The 19,206-nt window shown below is 59.9% G+C and overlaps 1 protein-coding gene across 1 annotated transcript in view; it reads right to left on the bottom strand.

The window, feature by feature from the left end:
• ALDH1A3 (aldehyde dehydrogenase 1 family member A3) overlaps positions 1-8,189 on the bottom strand; it is a 33,544-nt gene extending 25,355 nt beyond the window's left edge. Inside the window, exons 1-3 of the mRNA XM_051822933.3 lie at positions 7,957-8,189; positions 3,379-3,483; positions 1,527-1,667 (exon numbers count right to left, since the gene is read on the bottom strand). Coding sequence (XP_051678893.1) covers positions 1,527-1,667; positions 3,379-3,483; positions 7,957-8,055 — 345 coding nt within the window. The 5' untranslated portion in view covers positions 8,056-8,189. The remainder of the gene's footprint in view (positions 1-1,526; positions 1,668-3,378; positions 3,484-7,956) is intronic.
• Positions 8,190-19,206: the final 11,017 nt, after the last annotated feature.

Below are 19,206 nucleotides of genomic sequence, written 5' to 3'. Positions count from 1 at the left end.
CTGAGGAGTTAAGGGGTCTGGGAGGCACTGGCTGAGCTGGGTGTTCACCTAGTTTGTTTTGATAACTGTTACTGTTAGCACATAGCAGTCATCTATTCAGTGCTTCTCCACGACATGGGTTTAAATGGATCAGTCTCACAGCAGCTACATATCATTAGTGATGACATTTTTCACAGAGAAATAAGTTGCAGAGAGGTTAAGCAATTTGTCTAAAGCCACACGGCTGGCAAGCAGCAGAGCTGGGATCTGAACTCGGGTCTTTCACATGCTGAGATGTTTCTAACCACTTGACACTGCCAGTTCGGGGCTGATATGAGAATGATGTTTGGTTATACAAGGCTTTTTTTTTCCTATGTTAAATGGTGGCATTTATTTTATCTTCATACATGTAAGAAAAATGGAACCAGCACATTCCACCTGTGGCTTCCCGAACATGTCACTGCATGGCCCTCTTATCCACGGAGCCTGAACCCCGGTGGCACCAAGTCCCACAAACACATACGTGCTTTCCCTGCACATGTACAGGGACTTCAAAAAGGTCACAGAAGGTGGAATGAAAAGATAAGTTTATTTTGGCCCCAAAATTCTGAGATCCATGTGGACAGCGTATTCAAATAGTTTGTGGAAAATGTGTATGACATAGAAGCACAGCTGTGAGAGCTGATGTAGTCTTATTCTAAACTTTAAAAAAGTATTTACTTGGAAGGCACAGAGACAGACAGACAGACAGGAAGAGCTCCCACCTACTGGTTCACTTCCCCAAATGCCTGCATTGGCTGGGTCTGGGCCAAGCCAAAGTCAGGAGATGGCAGAAACCCAAGGACTTGAGCCATCACCGCTGCCTGCCAGGGTCGGCCTTAGAAGGAAGCTGGAGCCGGGAGCCAGAGCTGGCCTTGAACCCAGGTTTCCCATACAGGATGCAGGTGTCTTACCCAGCATCTAAACCACTAGGCTAAATCCTCGCCCTCGATGAAGCTTGGTGTATAAATGAGGCAGCTAAGATGTTAATGATAATAATCAATAATAAAGTCATTATGACAACGCACTGCCACCAAAGTCACTTAAAATGTATATGTTGTTGTTTCTAGAATTTTCCATCCAGTATCTTCAACCACCATTACCCGTGGGTAACTCAAGCCTCAGAAGGCGACAGCATGGGTGGGGGGGAACCGCTGCTCTTAGGGTGAGGGTACATTGAAGGGGTTCGTGGCAGGAAAGAAAAACATTCAGTGCACAAATGCGCAGGAGGGGCCAGGCCTCGGCCCAGCCCCCGGGGACGGTGGGTGCATCCCGCCTCTGGCAACCACTGATGCCACCCAACTTCCAGGCGGCTGCTCGGTCAGGACGCCGAGCTGGAGGGCACAAGACTCAGGCTTTAGAATGAATGACCAAGTGCTGCAGCCCGGCCTGGCGGTGCCAGGGAGCCAGGCCTCAGAGGCCCGCACGCGAGCACCACCATCCGGCTTTCTCCCTCGCCCCGGGGGAACGGGCTGTCATCCCACACCGGCCCCGGTGCGTGTACTCACGGCCAGGACGGCGCGGTCCCGCTCCACGAGGTCGGCCAGCTGCTGCAGCAGGCGGCCGCGGCTCAGCGCATCCAGCCGGCGCCACGGGGAGCCCCTCTGGAAGGCAGCTTGTGCGGCCTCCACGGCCTTGTCCACGTCGGGCTGAGAGGCCAGAACAGACATGTGTCACCCGGGAGCACACCTGCAGCCCAGAGCAGCGGGGGCTCCGGCCTGCGGTGGCGCAGAGGGAAGAGCCGGCTTAGAAACCGCTCGGGGCCTCCTTAGCCTCCTCCTCATCCCTTTCACAAGCTCTCTACACAGGCTGAGTGCTAACCTTCTCTCTGATTCCAGGAGTGCCCGAAAACCTCTCCCGAAGTCACCAGCCCTGACGATGCTTCTTGGGGACCCAAGATAAGACTTGGCGTGGCCTGCCTCACTTCGGCCAGGCCACACCTGCCGCTCACAGACAAGGAAGGGCGGGGAATCTGAGCTTGGCTGATGGCAGAACGGACCACACGGGAACAGTGGGCACACAGGGCGGTACGCAGAGACTTCTCTGCCTCCAGCCTCACCCAGCCTGTGGGGACAGGACTGTCACATCGTTCTGTGAACCAGGAACTGGACCTCTGGTGCCCCGACAGAGGAATTCCAACAGAACTTCACTCCTAACGGGATGGACTCGGCAGCCATTCTGAGTGCCGCCACCTCCCTGCCATGAACAGAAAAATGGGCTTGGAGGTTCTGGGGGCATTCACAGGCCACTAGGGGACTCTCTCCCCAGGGAGGTACAGCCGGCAGCCGGCGCCGGACACCAGCCAGGAGGGAGACAACACCAAGGCTGTGCTTGGGAAGCGGAACGTCGGGGCACTGAATTCCTTGTCCTAGGCTCTAGGGTGGAGGGGACAGGGCCGCAGGGGACAGGGCAGCCCCTGTCTCCAGGGGCTGAGAGCAGTCACTGAGACCAAGGGAGGAACCGGAGCCCAGGGCTCCCACAGTGCCCCCCACCCTCCCTCCTGAGTGCGAGTCCCTGTGCGACTTCCCCTGGGTCAGAGCTTAGGAGGTGCTGCACACAGAGGGGTACGCACAGGTGCAGCCACCACACGTTGCCCACGAGACGGCCCTGGTGGAGTCAAAGCCAGGCCTGCTGCCTACGCAGACCCGCGCCCCCATCCAGCACCACCAACCCGGTCTCCGGCGAGCACCACGCCCTGTCCCGTGCTCAGGAGGCAGCGGCCATGGTCCCATCTAGCTTCCTCTGCAGAAGAGTTTCACCTCTCCCCTGCATCCGGAATACAAGCCATGGTCTGGGAATGTGTAAGGGACACACCCCGAGGTCCCTTAGCGTCTGTGTCACCACACGGACCCCCTAGCAGCAGCAACTGGTGCCGTACACGCCACGTCGGCTTTACGAGATCACGCTAAGCGCCAGAGAAAGGGAACCTGGGGGTCGCGAGACATCATCACTGCTCCGTCCCTGGGCAGCCAGGCTGCTTCCTCCTTGAAGTCTACTTTTTAAGTGTTTCAAAATGCTGCCTTTGGAGAAACACAGACTTGGGAAACGCTCTCTGGAAAGGCTCCGCCGTGCCTCCGGGTTCAAGTGATTGATAAAAACCTTCCCTTCGGCCATGCGCGGCGGAGGCTGAGGTCATCCTCGGAGATGCCGAGACATCCATCAAAGGAGAGCAGGAGAGTGTCTCCTTGCAGAGGGCCCTGGATAATTGATCCCATTCCGGGGCGAGGCGGACGCACGCCTGCAGCTGGCCCAGGCCCTCCCCGGGTGTGCGCCGGCTCTGTCTCGCGGCTCAGCCACGCACGTCCGTACCGCGTGGTTATCTACCATCGGCTGGCTCGGAGGAACAGCAAAAGCACGCACCTTATCGCCTTCTTCCACGTCACATATTTTCTCCAGAGTCGAAGGGTTGTACGTGGCAAACTTCTTCCCGCTCTTGGATTGGTGCCATTCATTGTTGATAAATATCTAACCAGGAAGGGAAGTGTAACGAATTAGGTTTAAATCAAAATCATATAATTTCAACATGCTCAGGTCCTTAGGTAACGTCTTGTCTGCCTTCCCCGCCACCCCCTCCCCTTCCGCACCCTGGGGTGATGCCGGAGCAGGGGAGAGGCAGGGGGCACAGGGCTCTCGCCGAGAGAGCAGCCTCAGCATTAGAACTTGGGGGTTTGTCACAGTAAAACTCAGGTTGTTTCAGTTTATGGTTAGGATTTTTATCTCTCGCGAGAACATGGATTCACGGAGGAATCATTGAGCCAAGTCGTTAAATCCAGGCTGGCAATGGACGCTGACACCCTCGTAGGCTCTCGGGAAGGATGGAATAGACTACCTGTGCACACCTGTGTCGCCGGGCAGGTAAGCAGTGAGCACCGTCCCGCTTCCTGTTGCAACCCCAGCAAGACTGCCAAGCAGCCCGCCCCGTGGGAGACCCCCGCCACAGCCACGAGTCCCGACCGACCGACGACCAGCGCGGCACGCAGCCTGCACCCTGCCACTGCCTCCCTTCGTAATGTGTGTGTTCCTCCCGGGCTTGAGAAAGCCAGTGCGAAGAGGCTGGAACGCGTTCAGGATGGAGCAAACACCACTTACAGCCGGGACCCAAGGAATGCCCAGGAACCCTCTTCCCCGGAGCCTCCATTCTCCAGAGGACAAGGATGTTTGAAAAAAAAAAAAAAAAAAAGGAAAGACGCCACGGACAAACTCGAGTTACAAAGGCCATGCAGCGGGCTACCTGCGGCGTCTACTCCTGGTTTACTCGCAGGGCCGTCTGCCTGGAAGAGACGCGGCTTCTGGAGCAGGAGCAGGAGCCCAGGGCAGAGCCGAGACCCTTGGCCCGCCCCACGGCCCGGAGGCCGGCCGCCCGGCCCGGCATGAGTGTGTCCCTGCTGCACCCTTGGAGCGCCTTGGCCTCACAACACCCACCCCACAACTGCAGAAGGACCCCAGCTGCAGACTGCTCGTGCGCACCGGGAGTATTCCCTTCCACCCACGAAAACACGGCTCCACGTTGCCAGGTCAAGAACACGCTCACTAGACCCCTGCACACACTCATGGCTTTATTTCGCTTCTCTTGGAATTGTTGAAGAGGGTTGGGTCAGGAAAGGGCGAATTTCAGTGGTTGTGAGACTGCACACTTGGCTCCCCAGGGACAACAGAGAGCGAGGAGTCGGGTCTTCTTGGAGAGCGCGCGTCTTGGTTTCGTTCTGTGCACTGGGCTCTCTCGTATAAACGCCGCAGCCCACGGAGGAGGAAACCCGGTGTGCTGGAGGGCACCCTGGCAGGGGCAGGCTCTGGCTGGACAGGTGGGCAGAGAATGCCTGTGCCCCATTTGGCACCCGGAGCTGAGCGTGGCCGGCACCAGTGGGAAGTGCCGGTCTGGTTTCTGGAAGCTCAGAGCCCGCCATGTGAGCCCAGGCCCCCGGGGACACGCAGGAGGAAAAGGCCAGGCTACGATTACAGGTTTATTCTTCCAGATGAAACTCAATCCAAGAGTTCACTTTTGCCATCCAGCAAGTAATCACTCGGCCAAGGGGAGTGGAGCAGAGGAGTTTAGTTAGTGCGGGGCGGACACTGCAGCCAGCCAGAGAGGCCCATTTGCAGGCAGATGAAATTTCGTGGGTTGGCTAATAGAGACCGTCAGGGAAAACTGCTGATTCTGGGTCCTGACTGGTGTCAGTTCCAAGGTGGCAGTGGGGACTGGAAGGAAGTTAGGGGGATGGGAACAGATCGCAGCAACGGGATGGATGTCTGGGATGCTGCGTCTCTAAGCAGGCTCAGGAGGAGAAACACTGCTGAGCTGCGTGTGACACTGACCCGGAGTCCTTTCTAATCAGAAAAAAAAAAAAAAAAAAAAAAAAAAAAAAACACAAAAAACAAAATTCAGACTGCCCGACTCCAACCACATGGCCCGTCACAATGTTTCCAGTTCAGCAAATTTCTCCTGTTGATTGCCTCTCTCCACCAAAACAAAACAGGAACGCCAGTGAGGAAGCCCCTGTGAAGGTGGCCTGCCCACGCCGCTGTCGGTATTATTTTGAACCCCAAAGCAGGATAAAGGCCTGGAAGGGGGCTGTGCCCCTGGCCGTGGGACTCGGGATGAAGTGAACTCACACAGCGCTACGCTGCACTGGGCTGCGGATGGAATTCGTTCGTCACCAAAGGCACGGAACGACATGGAATTAGGACCGCGCCCTGGGTGGACGTGAAGATGGCGATCGCAAGAGGGAATCCTGCCGGCGCCATTTCCAGCGACTTCCACGGGACCCCTGAGCTAAACCCAGGAGGAGTGTTTGCAGAAAACAATAGTTGGAGGATTTTTATTTTTCATAATAAAAACGGATGTTTAAAGGCAGGAGAAAGGTTTAAAGAGAATGTCTGGAAGGACTTGAACAAGCAGAGAAAGGGGCGCCGTGGCGTGGGAGGAGCTGCTGTCCTCTGAGAGGTGTACGGGAAGGAGTGGAACCCTCCCCTCACCAACATTGTATGGCCCTGGTGCAGTGCGTGTTACAATCTAGCCGCTCAGTGCGTGTTACAATCTAAGCACAAACTAAGGAGCCCTGGGATAGGCTTCCTGGAAGCTGGACCACCCTGTGATCAGCCAGCGCCGAGGCCGAAGCCATGCCTGGGGGAACCACCTCTGGTGAGTCGGTGACCGACAAGCACCAGGAACCAGTCTGGAGAAAAAGCAGATCCCCGGCTCCCCCGTGCCCCGTCTGTCCTACTGCCTGCCCGCCGCCCTGGGCCTCCGTTCCCCACTTTGCATCTCTCTCTGGCCAACACTGGCACGGCCTCTCCTGCCCCGGGGCTCCCAGTCCCCGGCCACAGCTTCGGCCGCACAGGCTGCAGAGGTGGGCCAGGGCAGGGACACAGCAGGCTGCGGCATCACCCGCACGGGTGAGAAGGTGCAGCCTGGCGCCGGGCAGCTGGAGCCCCCTGAGGGTCTCAGCTCTCCAGCTCAGTCCACGCCACTACCTTTCCTCTGCCTCCAACACAACAACCCAAATGTGCCACTGGCAGAGACAATGGCGGCTGGAGCTCCCAGAACCTTCCACCATCCTCCCTTGGAACAGACCCCAAGAATCATGGAGAAAGAAACAAACTTCTAAAACTTCTAAGTGGCCGCACGCCTCTTGTGGGATGCAAGCATAAAAGGACAACATATTTACTTTCTGGTTTCTAATAGTTTCAGGGAACTCTGTAAAAACAAAACAAAACAACACCACGGCCAGCAGCAGCCAAGCACGAACGGAGCTAAATCCTGACAAACCGAAGGTTCTGTTCCCAGAAGCTGCACGGGCGGATACTGCGAACCAAACGACGAGAAAAGTAACTCCCAGCGCTGCCTCGCCGGGATCGGACAGCCTTTCGCAAGCAGCTAATCCAAACAGCATACGATTTAAACGTGGGACCCACTGACTTCGCGGATTAAGTGCAAGAGACTAAAATCCGAAGGTCACACAGAGTGGCCGGCCACTTCCTCCGCAGCATTAAAAACTCTTTGAGAGCGATCATGGGGGCTTTTGAAAGCAAAACTGACCCGTGGATTTTCCAAGGACTGGTGGAGCTGGGGACTACGAATAAGGCGCAAAAACCAGCGGGGCCAAAGCTGAGGGCAGACGCCTCCAGGCCTGGGGCTCTGAGGCACCGGGTCCCCTGCCCCCGCAGCGCCCCGCGCCCGAGCAGCCCGGGGAGTCCTCCCGGGAGCGGCGCTCAGGCCGCGGGTCTCCCCGCCTTCCTGCTTCCCGGGGCAGGTGATCTCACCGCTCCACACCTTCACAGCCCCGAGCGCAAAGCCGCGCGGCCGCCTCCAGCCGCAGCGCAGCGGAGCCGGGGGCCCTGGGCTTGCCACCCGCGGCTTCCCCAGGCCGGGATCCAAGCTCCTGGTCGGTAACAACGCGGGCGTTTGGTCGGCGAGCGCCTCCCTTCTCCTCCAGCCCTGCCGGCCAGCCGGCTAAGCGCGGGTGTCCCGGGACCACCTGCTCGCCGGGTTTCCCACTGGCAGCCCAGGGCCCTCAATCTCATTCTTGGCATCCCCTGGCACCCCCGGGGCCTCCCAAAGCCTGCCTCCTTCAGCCCCGGAAACGCTCCCCGGAGGTCCGCTGGGGACCCTCGCGCCCGGGGGCCACGGCGGCGCGCGCTTCCATCTGCCCACCGAGCCGCCAGGGGCCCGTCGGGGCTGCGCCGCGCTGAACCCTGGCACGGCGCGCCAGCCGAGCAGGCGGCCTGCCTCGCCCCGCTTCCAGGCTTAGGGAACCGAGCCCCGGCGCCCGCGAGCCCGCTTGGCGCACGGGGTCCCGCCCGGGATGCCCCGCCACCAATGCGGGCTCTGGAGCTCCCGGTGGACTCCTGCGCTTGCTGGCTCCTCGGCCCCCGGCCCCCCTGCCCCGCTGCCCCGCGCGGAGCCGGGCAGCCGTCGGGCCGGAGGAGCGCCCGCCTCACCTTGGTGAACTTGACCTCCAGGTTGCGGACGGGGCGCGGCAGAACAGGAGCCTTCTTGTCGGGCTGCCCGTTTTCCACGGCCCCGTTGGTGGTGGCCATGGCTCCTCCGCAGTCCCCGGCGCGCCGGCTCGGCCTGGGCGGTGCGCAGCCTGCTCCGGGGTGACAGCTCCGTGCCGCTTTATGCAGCGCCCCACGCCTCCCGCCGGAGGGGGCCGTCTAATTGGCTGCAGGACGGCAGGAAGGGAGGGCGGGCGCCGAGGCAGGGGAGGGGGCCGGCCCGCCTCCCGCCACCCCGCCCGCCGCGCCGTGCGCTCGCTAGCCTCGGAGTTGGCCCTCGGACGAGTTCCTCGGGGCGCCGCCGCCGCTGAGCCCCGGAAGTCCGCGCGGGCTTGGACCCTGGGCCCGGGGGCCTCAGCGCCCGCTCTGCCCCCGCAGCCCGGCGGGTTTGCCCGCGGCACCTGCTGCCTCCTGCCTGCCGCCGCTCGCCCTTCTCGCTCAACTTCGGCCGGTGCGCCCTGCTGCGCTCCGGGAATCGCCCGCCCTGGGGCCCGGTGCCTCTCCGGGGCTCGGGGCGGCTGGCCCTCCGGCCTCGGCCTGGAGTGCGGCAGCCTGGCCTGGGCTCACGAGACGGAGGACTGCCGCGTCCCACCCGGCCCGATCGAGGACCACCGGCGAGCCCACCCGGGCCTCGCGCTGCCTGGAAATCCCCCGCGGCCCTGGGACTTCCTGGGCGGAGGGGCGGGAGGCCCTGCCTGCGCCTGGCTGTGGAGCCCTGGCGCCGCGGGGCCTCCCACCCCCACCAACGCACAGCCTCAGCCCCGGCGGCGCGGTGCAATGACTGTGAATTGTTGAATGCACACGTTATATACCTCGGTTAAAATGATGTCTTTAAAAAGCACACCCATCTTTGCAGCTGGTGGTTCAAAGAACTGACCCTCCTGTCCCAAGGCTGCTCGCAGCTCCCAGGGAGCCCCAGTTCTTATTTTGCCTTTGGGGAGCACTCCATTGACCACAGGAACATCAGGCCCAACAGACAGGGAGCCTGGTGCGCACGCGCGCCATTCCTGGGTCGCGGAGCCGGGGGTGGTGTGCTCCCAGGGAAAGAAGGGGAGGCCCAGCCAAGCCATAGGACGTGCTGGGAGGGTCTCCTTATTTCGTCCAGGCTGCGTTGTGTGTTTTGAGGGTCTGGGGGTCCATCCCTGTCCCCTCTCCTGGACAGTAGGGCAAGCCAGTAGCCCCTTTCCCCCTGGAAGGTGGAAAGCTCTCGTGCTGGGGTGGATGAGACGGCCCAGGTAAGGCTGGGGCCTCCAGGATGGTTCAGAGTCGCCCAGCACCAGGGAGCCCGGCCTTGGTCCAAGGCGCACTGATGCTGCGGAGCCCAGAGAGAAGCCACCCCTTTCCTCGGCTGCTCCTGTCAATCTCTGTGTCCTCTGTCTCCCCTAGCTGGCCCCTGGCTCCCACTCCTGAGAACACCTGGGCCCATGGGTCACACACTGTGGCCCAAGGCTGGCTGCTGAGCCCCAGTGTCAGGTGCCTGGGTCCCTCCTGTGGGTTTATGGGCCAGGCCTCTCTGCGCTGGACTCAGGCCCCCGAAGCCAGTGGGAACACCTAGCATCTGAGTGCTGCCATTGGAGAGGTTTCTAAGTTAAGCTCCCAGTCCAGGAGCTGATCTGGGATCCAGGATGTGTGAACTCATGTCACCTCAGCCAGGACTTAAACACACAAACAAAACCCTGGGCATTTATAGAGGAAGCTGTGTTAATTAAGTAATTGCTGGATTGACGGGGGCAGGCAAAGGAGCCGGGCTTGGAACTCTGCTCCTTTAGGGGAAGAGGGGGGAGCCTGTTGGCTGGGAGTGGACAGCTGCCCATCTGCCGGCCAGGATGTCAGGAATGCAGGCCGCCTCCCCTCACACCCAGAGACGCCACCCGCTCACCTGCAGCTCCTCCTGTGGGTACCCCGTGATCCCCGGGGGAGCCTGAGATCAGAGCAGAAGCCACAGCCGTAGACCTTGTCCGAGCAGGAGGAGGGGCCCAGCTCTGGGCTTGTCCAGGCAGGCAGGTGCTACCTGGGCTCCAATGGCATAGCACTGGCGAGAGGAACCAAGGCAAATGCTCTTCTCCCCATTTTATAGGTGGGTAAACAGAGGCGTGCAGGTACTTGCCCCAGACATCCTCATCAGCGGAGGAGCCAGGGCCAGACTGTGTGGGGGTGGGTGGTGCAGGGCGTGGGGGAGAGGTTCCTCTGACATTCCTCCATCCCATTCATCTAGCGAGGTCAGCACCTGTGTCCTGCAGTGGCCCTGGGCCATGTGCTTCCCAGGTGCAAACAGGATGGCTGCCTCTCCGTGTCCCTGCTAGGAATCAAGTCCTGGCCATGGCCCCGGAGCCAGGGAGGAGGAAGGACTCACTGGCGCCCTCCGAGGGTTCCTGGGTGACTGGGCGGGGTTGGGGCTGCCTCAGCACTGGGGGCGGCAGAGGTCGGCCCCTTCTGATCGCCTCCTTGAGCTGGATTCTGGGTGTGTGCCCCTGGCCGGGGCCTGGCGCTCTCCGGGACGTCAGGTTCCTTTCCTGTAATCTCCTTCCTACTTAGAGTGTTAGCGGAGGCTCAGGGCGCGTGTCACCTCTTAACTTTCCCGCAGGTCCGGCGGGGCGCGTCCCACTCGGCCAGCTTCTCTTCTGAGCCGTGGGGAAGTTCCTCTGGCTTCTCTGGTTCGCGGGCGCGCCCCTGGAACCAGTTCCTGCGCTAATCCCACGGTGGAAAAGCTCTATTTCGGCCTCAGCTCTGTGGCGTTCCCACCGCCTGCTCCCTGGCTCCTGAGCGTGTCAGCTGATCCGGGTCCCCGCCACTTCACATGCCCGTGTGTTTGATGAACGCGTAGTAAAAAGCATGAAAGGGAGGCTGAGCTAAAATAGGAGGCCCACACCCCCCTCCCCGGAGCGTAACCTAACTCCGCCCTCAGAGGGACGAGGGACAACAGACCTGCTGGGCTCCGCCCATCCTGGGGCCTGGCTCCCACCATCCTGGGCTGGGGCTCTCACCATCCTGGGCCGGGGCTCCCCCCATCCTGGGGCTGGGGCTCCCACCATCCTGGGGCCTGGTTCCCAGCATCCTGGGCCGGGCTCCCACCATCCTGGGGCCTGGCTCCCACCATCCTGGGCTGGGGCTCTCACCATCCTGGGCCGGGGCTCCCCCCATCCTGGGGCCGGGGCTCCCACCATCCTGGGCCGGGGCTCCCACCATCCTGGGGCTGGGGCTCCTACCATCCTCTCCTGGCTTGGGCCTCCCTGGGCGACGGGGAGTCCTGGCCAGGCTCTGGGGCCCCCGTATGCCTCCCCATGGCCCTTCCCTGGGAAGCCAGGCTCCTGGGCTGAGGGTAGGACTTCAGCACTGGGCAAGCCGGCATGGCCCACCTCTCCACGTGGCTCTAGGGTGGGCTCTTTGGGGATGGGGGGTAGAGGGAACCTGCACACAGGTGTGTTCCCCTGCGAGGACGCCCCCGGAGAGGCGGAAAGAGCGACCACAACGCCCCTGCCAGCTGCTTTCTCTTGGGTCCGCTGGTTCCTTGAGGTCCCCACGAGAGGATCTTCCACACACAGCATCAGAGTGAGGCACATCAGGCAGACCAGACAGAAGCAAACAGGAGCAGCTGCACGAGGACAGAGAGGACGTGTTCCGGGCCCCATGGGTCGCGGCTGCCGAAGCTCCGCCTGGGCCTTCCCCCGGTGGCTGCGCCATGCTGAGGCCGGGAGAGGGCGTGTGGGGAGGTGGCGATGCCGGGTAACTGCGGACTCTCCTCCTCTTCCCGCCCTTACCGAGGCAACGGCAGGCTTCGATAACGCAGCCTCCCCAGCCTCTCTTGCACACAGGGTGCCTACAGAGAAATGAACCAAAGTCTATCCACAGCTCTAGGTCTGCTGAGGGGCTGTTAATCCTTCCTGCTCCCTGGAACACAGACATGAGCGCTGGGGCTCCAGCAGCTATCCTGTGACTATAAAGCAGTTCAGAAAAGCCAGTTTGATGGCAAGGACATTGGAGCCCACAGAAAAGTCTAGAAGCCTGATGCCCTGGAGCCAGCGTGCCAGCCCTGGCTCTCCTTCTCTGAATTCCGCTTCTCTGTTACCTGTGGCTGGTTGTAATGCTTCAGAAGACAGAGCTGGCTGTTTAAATGTCACCCCATCACTGCAAGAACAGTGCACTCCCAAACCTGCACGGGATAATTATGTCTTCTTCATAAAAAAAAAAAAAAAAAAGAACCGCACATTATCAGCAGCACTGCTGTTTGGACTTTAATCAAATGCTCCAGACACACGCTGCATTCGTACCCTATAATAAATTTTAAAAACAAAGACAAAACCAACTCTGAGACAGAATAGATATAAATCGAATGATTCATTCACAGCTTGAATTGCCTCAACTGGGTGGGGAATCCCCCCGCCCTGGGGTGCCCCTGGGTGTCTGCTGGGCCGTCCCTCGAGCCCACTGGGGAAGGGGCCGGCCCCCAGAGGGCGAACGTGACTGCCAGGGGCCCAGGTGCAGCCGGTCTGGAAGTCGTGTGGCCTGGCAGCCGTACGTCCCCCCAGAAAATCGCTGTGTCCGGCCACGGGAAGAGTTCTCTCTGCAAGGCTTCCAGCCTTTTCAGAATTCAGATGTCGAGTGTTGAACTGGACTTGAGTCTTTCCGAGATTGGAGTTCAACTTGTTCTGGAATAAAAAAAAAAAAAAAGCGCACTTCCTGGTTAGAAGGAAAATCCTTCAAGGAGGCTTATAAAAGAGAGGGCTCAGGAAGATTCTTGGACACGAAGTGGCTCTCACTAAACAATCGTGCCGAGTTAAGGGGAGTGAATCAGAAACATACATATTAAATTTCCTTTGAAATCCACATGGGTATAAAAATGTCGGGAAAGGGGGCTTAGTGAGATGCGTTTTGCCAAACCCCAAATGTTTGAAAAATAATTTGAGTGTGTTAAGGTTTGGCAAATCACTCTTGGGTTCATCCGTCTCAGCCCCATGGCAACAGGAGTTCACCCCTCCCTTCGCTGGGCCCCCACCCCCCGGTTCAGGACCCTGGATTGTCAGCGTCATCCCTGGGAATCCTGCCATTATTTGCATCCTGGGGCGGAGACCACAGAGAGGGACGGTCCCTAGATTCTGCATTCTCACGAGAGTGCCCGGGACCCTCTTGCTGTTGTGTCTTTGTGGTGTGGAAGAGTGCACCCTGCGGCCAGAAAGGCTACAAAGCAGATCGAGTCTCATCGCGTGAGCAGACACGCAGAGAGGAAGTCGATTCCTGTGTACTTTCATTAGCTCTCTCCTGGGCGCTACGGGAATCCTGAAACACCAAATGCATGGTGCCCCTCATTATTGAGCATGTCTGAATGTGTTGACTTTATATTATATCATCTTATGATATCATAGTAGATTATTGCAGAGAGAGTTTATCCAGTAAGAGACAACGGATTGGATATGGTGTATTTTCCACCAGTAATGGCATAGATATTAGTAAAAGACTGGGGGCTACAGGCTTCACATGGGTGGCATGTGCATCTAATAAGACCCATGGATATTTTCAGTCATTGTGAATTTTGGTTCACTTTTTATTCCACGAAAAAGCGGTGTTTGCACCTGCCGACCACACACAGGAATGCTGCTGCACTTCCCCTCTTGGCCACTAGATGTCATGGGACCAAGTTGAGTAGGAAGTTGCTGTTGAAATTCATTTGACTGTGACACTCAGGCGGTCCCCCACCCACACACAGATGATGGTGCAAAACAGGTCTTGGCAGTAGAGTGCCCCAAGCTTCAGCGGTCCTTAGGCACAGCTCTGGGACCGGAGATTGGCACCCGGGACCGCCTACAAAAGCCCACTCACTCATGAAGCCTAAAACAGGTTCCCAGCTTTGAGATCAACTGTTGTGGTTTGCTGCTCTCTGCCCAGGGAGCACTGGGCTGGTACCTGATCTCTGTGTGCCTCGACTTCCTCTGTGGACAATGGGGGTGATGACTCCTGCCCAGCAGGGCATCATGGGGAGTAAGAGAGAGAGAGAGAGAGAGAGAGAGAGAGAGAGCAGGAACAATAAGACAGACGAGGGTCCCCGTCCCTGCCTGGCTCCCCATGCAGGGGACAGAGGACGCTGTCTGGAACCTGCCTGGCCTGCAGTTCTCAGTTCCCACCTGATCCTCAGCCTTGCCTGCCCCTCCCAAAGGCAAAACCACCACGGACCCTCTGAGAGCGATTTGCCAAAAATTGCCCAAGGGTAACTGATGAGCAGGCCTGGGCCGGGGAGGTCAGCCTTGCAGGCGGGCAGGCAGGGCAGGACTTGTCGATTAACCTCGGTTGGCTTCAGATTCCGCCTGGGAGGTGTAGTGGCTCACCCTCGTGGGATGAGGACTCTGAGGGCCAGTCTCTGCCGGGCGAGCAGGGGTGCCCATTAGCATCACTGGAGACTCTTGCTAGGGAGACAGATTCTAATTCCTTCCTTTATCTCCAGCCAAGAAACCCCCAGGTGGAATTTCTAGAACCTTCTAGAAACTTCTTCCCGACCTTCTCTCTGATCAAAGCCAGAGGTGACTTTCAGCCACTCCAGACCCCCAGGACAGGGAGTCTCCTCCCCCTGACACCAGTCCCCACCCCAACACACATCCCCTCACACATATTCCTGCTAAACCTGCCATTGGAGACTCTTCCCAGGGCCCTCTGGATACCTGGCCCTGGGCTTCTAAGACGGACAGGGCCCGCCGTCAGGCAGGCAGGAGGGCTGACTCTTCCGACTGGAATCTTGTCCTCCAGGTCTCTTTTCCCGGCCGCCTCTCAGGTGCCAGGAATTGCTCAGCCTCTGCAGCACTGTGGAGACGAGGATCAGACCTCATCGATTAGCTATGTCTGCCGTGAGCACAGGAGGAGGCAAAGGGCCTCCTTGCTCAGCAGTCACCAATCTCCTTAACTGGAAGGCATCATGCAGCTCTGCTGAGGGTGCACATGTAACAGGGCCCTGCCCAGTGCTCCCCAGGTCAGTGTAACAGGGCCCTGCCCAGTGCTCCCCAGGACAGTGTAACAGGGCCTGCTCAGTGCTCCCCGAGTCAGTGTAACAGGGCCTGCCCAGTGCTCCCCGGGTCAGTGTAACAGGGCCCTGCCCAGTACTCCCCAGGTCACAGGTAACAGGGCCTGCTCAGTGCTCCCCAGGTCAGTGTAACAGGGCCCTGCCCAGTGCTCCCCAGGTCACAGGTAACAGGGCCTGCCCAGTGCTCCCCAGGTCAGTGTAACAGGGCCTGCCCAGTGCTCCCCAGGTCAGTGTAACAGGGCCTGCCCAGTGCTCCCCAGGTCACATGTAACAGGGCCCTGCCCAGTGCTCCCCAGGTCAGTGTAACAGGGCCTGCCCAGTGCTCCCCAGGTCACAGGTAACAGGGCCTGTCCAGTGCTCCCCAGGTCAGTGTAATGGCCTGCCCAGTGCTCCCCAGGTCAGTGTAACAGGGTCTGCCCAGTACTCCCCAGGTCAGTGTAACAGGGCCCTGCCCAGTGCTCCCCAGGTCAGTGTAACAGGGCCCTGCCCAGTGCTCCCCAGGACAGTGTAACAGGGCCCTGCCCAGTGCTCCCCAGGACAGTGTAACAGGGCCTGCTCAGTGCTCCCCGAGTCAGTGTAACAGGGCCTGCCCAGTGCTCCCCGGGTCAGTGTAACAGGGCCCTGCCCAGTACTCCCCGGGTCACAGGTAACAGGGCCTGCCCAGTGCTCCCCAGGTCACAGGTAACAGGGCCTGCTCAGTGCTCCCCAGGTCAGTGTAACAGGGCCCTGCCCAGTGCTCCCCAGGTCACAGGTAACAGGGCCTGCCCAGTGCTCCCCGGGTCAGTGTAACAGGGCCTGCCCAGTGCTCCCCAGGTCAGTGTAACAGGGTCTGCCCAGTACTCCCCAGGTCAGTGTAACAGGGCCTGCCCAGTGCTCCCCAGGTCAGTGTAACAGGGCCTGCCCAGTGCTCCCCAGGTCAGTGTAACAGGGCCTGCCCAGTGCTCCCCAGGTCACATGTAACAGGGCCCTGCCCAGTGCTCCCCAGGTCAGTGTAACAGGGCCTGCCCAGTGCTCCCCAGGTCACAGGTAACAGGGCCTGTCCAGTGCTCCCCAGGTCAGTGTAATGGCCTGCCCAGTGCTCCCCAGGTCAGTGTAACAGGGTCTGCCCAGTACTCCCCAGGTCAGTGTAACAGGGCCCTGCCCAGTGCTCCCCAGGTCAGTGTAACAGGGCCTGCCCAGTGCTCCCCAGGACAGTGTAACAGGGCCTGCTCAGTGCTCCCCGAGTCAGTGTAACAGGGCCTGCCCAGTGCTCCCCGGGTCAGTGTAACAGGGCCCTGCCCAGTACTCCCCGGGTCACAGGTAACAGGGCCTGCCCAGTGCTCCCCAGGTCACAGGTAACAGGGCCTGCTCAGTGCTCCCCAGGTCAGTGTAACAGGGCCCTGCCCAGTGCTCCCCAGGTCACAGGTAACAGGGCCTGCCCAGTGCTCCCCAGGTCAGTGTAACAGGGCCTGCCCAGTGCTCCCCGGGTCAGTGTAACAGGGTCTGCCCAGTACTCCCCAGGTCACAGGTAACAGGGCCTGCCCAGTGCTCCCCAGGTCAGTGTAACAGGGCCTGCCCAGTGCTCCCCAGGTCAGTGTAACAGGGCCTGCCCAGTGCTCCCCAGGTCACATGTAACAGGGCCCTGCCCAGTGCTCCCCAGGTCAGTGTAACAGGGCCTGCCCAGTGCTCCCCAGGTCACAGGTAACAGGGCCTGTCCAGTGCTCCCCAGGTCAGTGTAATGGCCTGCCCAGTGCTCCCCAGGTCAGTGTAACAGGGTCTGCCCAGTACTCCCCAGGTCAGTGTAACAGGGCCCTGCCCAGTGCTCCCCAGGTCAGTGTAACAGGGCCCTGCCCAGTGCTCCCCAGGACAGTGTAACAGGGCCTGCTCAGTGCTCCCCGAGTCAGTGTAACAGGGCCTGCCCAGTGCTCCCCGGGTCAGTGTAACAGGGCCCTGCCCAGTACTCCCCGGGTCACAGGTAACAGGGCCTGCCCAGTGCTCCCCAGGTCAGTGTAACAGGGCCCTGCCCAGTGCTCCCCAGGTCACAGGTAACAGGGCCTGCCCAGTGCTCCCCAGGTCAGTGTAACAGGGCCCTGCCCAGTGCTCCCCAGGTCACAGGTAACAGGGCCTGCCCAGTGCTCCCCAGGTCAGTGTAACAGGGCCCTGCCCAGTGCTCCCCAGGTCACAGGTAACAGGGCCTGCCCAGTGCTCCCCAGGTCAGTGTAACAGGGCCTGCCCAGTGCTCCCCAGGTCAGTGTAACAGGGTCTGCCCAGTACTCCCCAGGTCAGTGTAACAGGGCCTGCCCAGTGCTCCCCAGGTCACAGGTAACAGGGCCTGCCCAGTGCTCCCCAGGTCAGTGTAACAGGGCCTGCCCAGTGCTCCCCAGGTCAGTGTAACGGCCTGCCCAGTGCTCCCCAGGTCACAGGTAACAGGGCCTGCCCAGTGCTCCCCAGGTCAGTGTAACAGGGCCTGCCCAGTGCTCCCCAGGTCAGTGTAACGGCCTGCCCAGTGCTCCCCAGGTCAGTGTAACAGGGTCTGCCCAGTACTCCCCAGGTCAGTGTAACAGGGCTTGCCCAGTGCTCCCCAGGACAGTGTAACAGGGCCTGCCCAGTGCTCCCCAGGTCAGTGTAACAGGGACTGCCCAGTGCTCCCCGGGTCAGTGTAACAGGGCCTGCCCAGTGCTCCCCAGGTCACAGGTAACAGGGCCAGCCCAGTGCTCCCCAGGTCAGTGTAACAGGGCCCTGCTCAGTGCTCCCTAGGTCACAGGTAACAGGGCCTGCCAGTGCTCCCCAGGTCAGTGTAACAGGGCCTGCCCAGTGCTCCCCAGGTCAGTGTAACAGGGCCTGCCCAGTGCTCCCCGGGTCAGTGTAACAGGGCCTGCCCAGTGCTCTCCGGGTCAGCGTAACAGGGCCTGCCCAGTGCTCCCCGGGTCAGTGTAACAGGGCCTGCCCAGTGCTCCCCAGGTCAGTGGCATCGTCACCTGTGTCTCTGGAGAACTAAGAAACGCCGACTCCATGGCACTGCCCTGGTTCTGTGGACTCAGCCGCAGGAGCTTCCAAGGCTCGCCCCGGGCCGCTGGGCTCTGGGCTCCCAACACCTGGCCTGGTGCAAAGCACTCACTCGAGTCCTTCTCTTTCTGGGTCGCTGTTTGTTTCCAGACAGAAGATGACCTGGACCCCAACTGCAGCCAACACCGTCCCAGCCAAGGTCGCCAGTCCTCGGGAGCCCCTTCCGGCAGTCTCCATGGAAATGACTTTGCACAGCTTTATTTTTTATAGTTTTTATTTATTTACTTATTGGAAAGGCAGAGAGAGAGAGAGAGAGGAGAGGGGAGATCTTCCAGTTCATTCCCCCAAGGCCTGCAAAGAGCTGAGGCTGGGCCAGTCCAAAGCCAGGAGCCAAGGGATCCATCTGGGTCTCCCACGAGGGTGGCAGGGCCCCAGCTCCTGGGCCATCACCTGCTGCCTTCCCAGGCACATTAGCAGGAAGCTGGTTCAGAAACAAAGTAGCAGGAACTCAGATGATGCTCCAGTATGGGATGTGGGCAGCCCAGCCATAGTTTAACACCCGCCCCCAGTGCCACAACGCCCACCCCTACAGAACATTATCAACACAGTTGCACAAAATCAAGATCTGGCAAGGCCAGGGCAATGCCACTAAGAAGAGCTGCTGTCTTCATTACATCGAACAGAAATTGCTCTTTGCACTGATTTTGAATGCTGGGGCTTGAGGTAGGTGGGCTTCCTGGCACAGGAAAAGACCCCAAAGAGGGAGGAGGACCTTCTGGGGCTGTGGGGGTCGCGCCCTGTGCCCCTTGGAGAGGTGGGGGTGAGTCTCACCTGGCCAAGAGCCCCACTTTGGAATGGGGGCCCCTGTGGGCTGTGGGACTCACAAGGTGTTCCCAGAATGGCTGAAGTAGGGAGCCCGGCAATAAGTGTGGATGATGGACGGCAGAAGCAGGCCATGGAGGCAGAGCAAGAGGGAGGCCCCAAGCCTCAGGCCGCAGGGACGAGGTGCGGGCTGTAGGGTTGGAGGTGAACGCTGCAGGCAGGCGGGGAGTGGCTGGGCTGTCCCAGGCTCCTCTGGGAGAGCATGGGCTCTAGGCATTGTGTGTATTCTAACTCCTGGGGCAGCTGCTTCTTTGTCTCCATGTCTTTGGCACCTACTGAATTGAAACTGTGCATTTTTCTCGTAGATGCTCATTTGCCCTCTG

The sequence above is a fragment of the Oryctolagus cuniculus genome, chromosome 12 (genome assembly GCF_051225735.1).
Source record: "Oryctolagus cuniculus isolate XC-2025 breed Fujian yellow rabbit chromosome 12, ASM5122573v1, whole genome shotgun sequence".
NCBI classification, from domain to species: Eukaryota; Metazoa; Chordata; class Mammalia; order Lagomorpha; family Leporidae; genus Oryctolagus; species Oryctolagus cuniculus.
The sequence above is the reverse complement of the archived record's forward strand: the minus strand, read 5'-3'. Positions and strand labels throughout refer to the sequence as shown.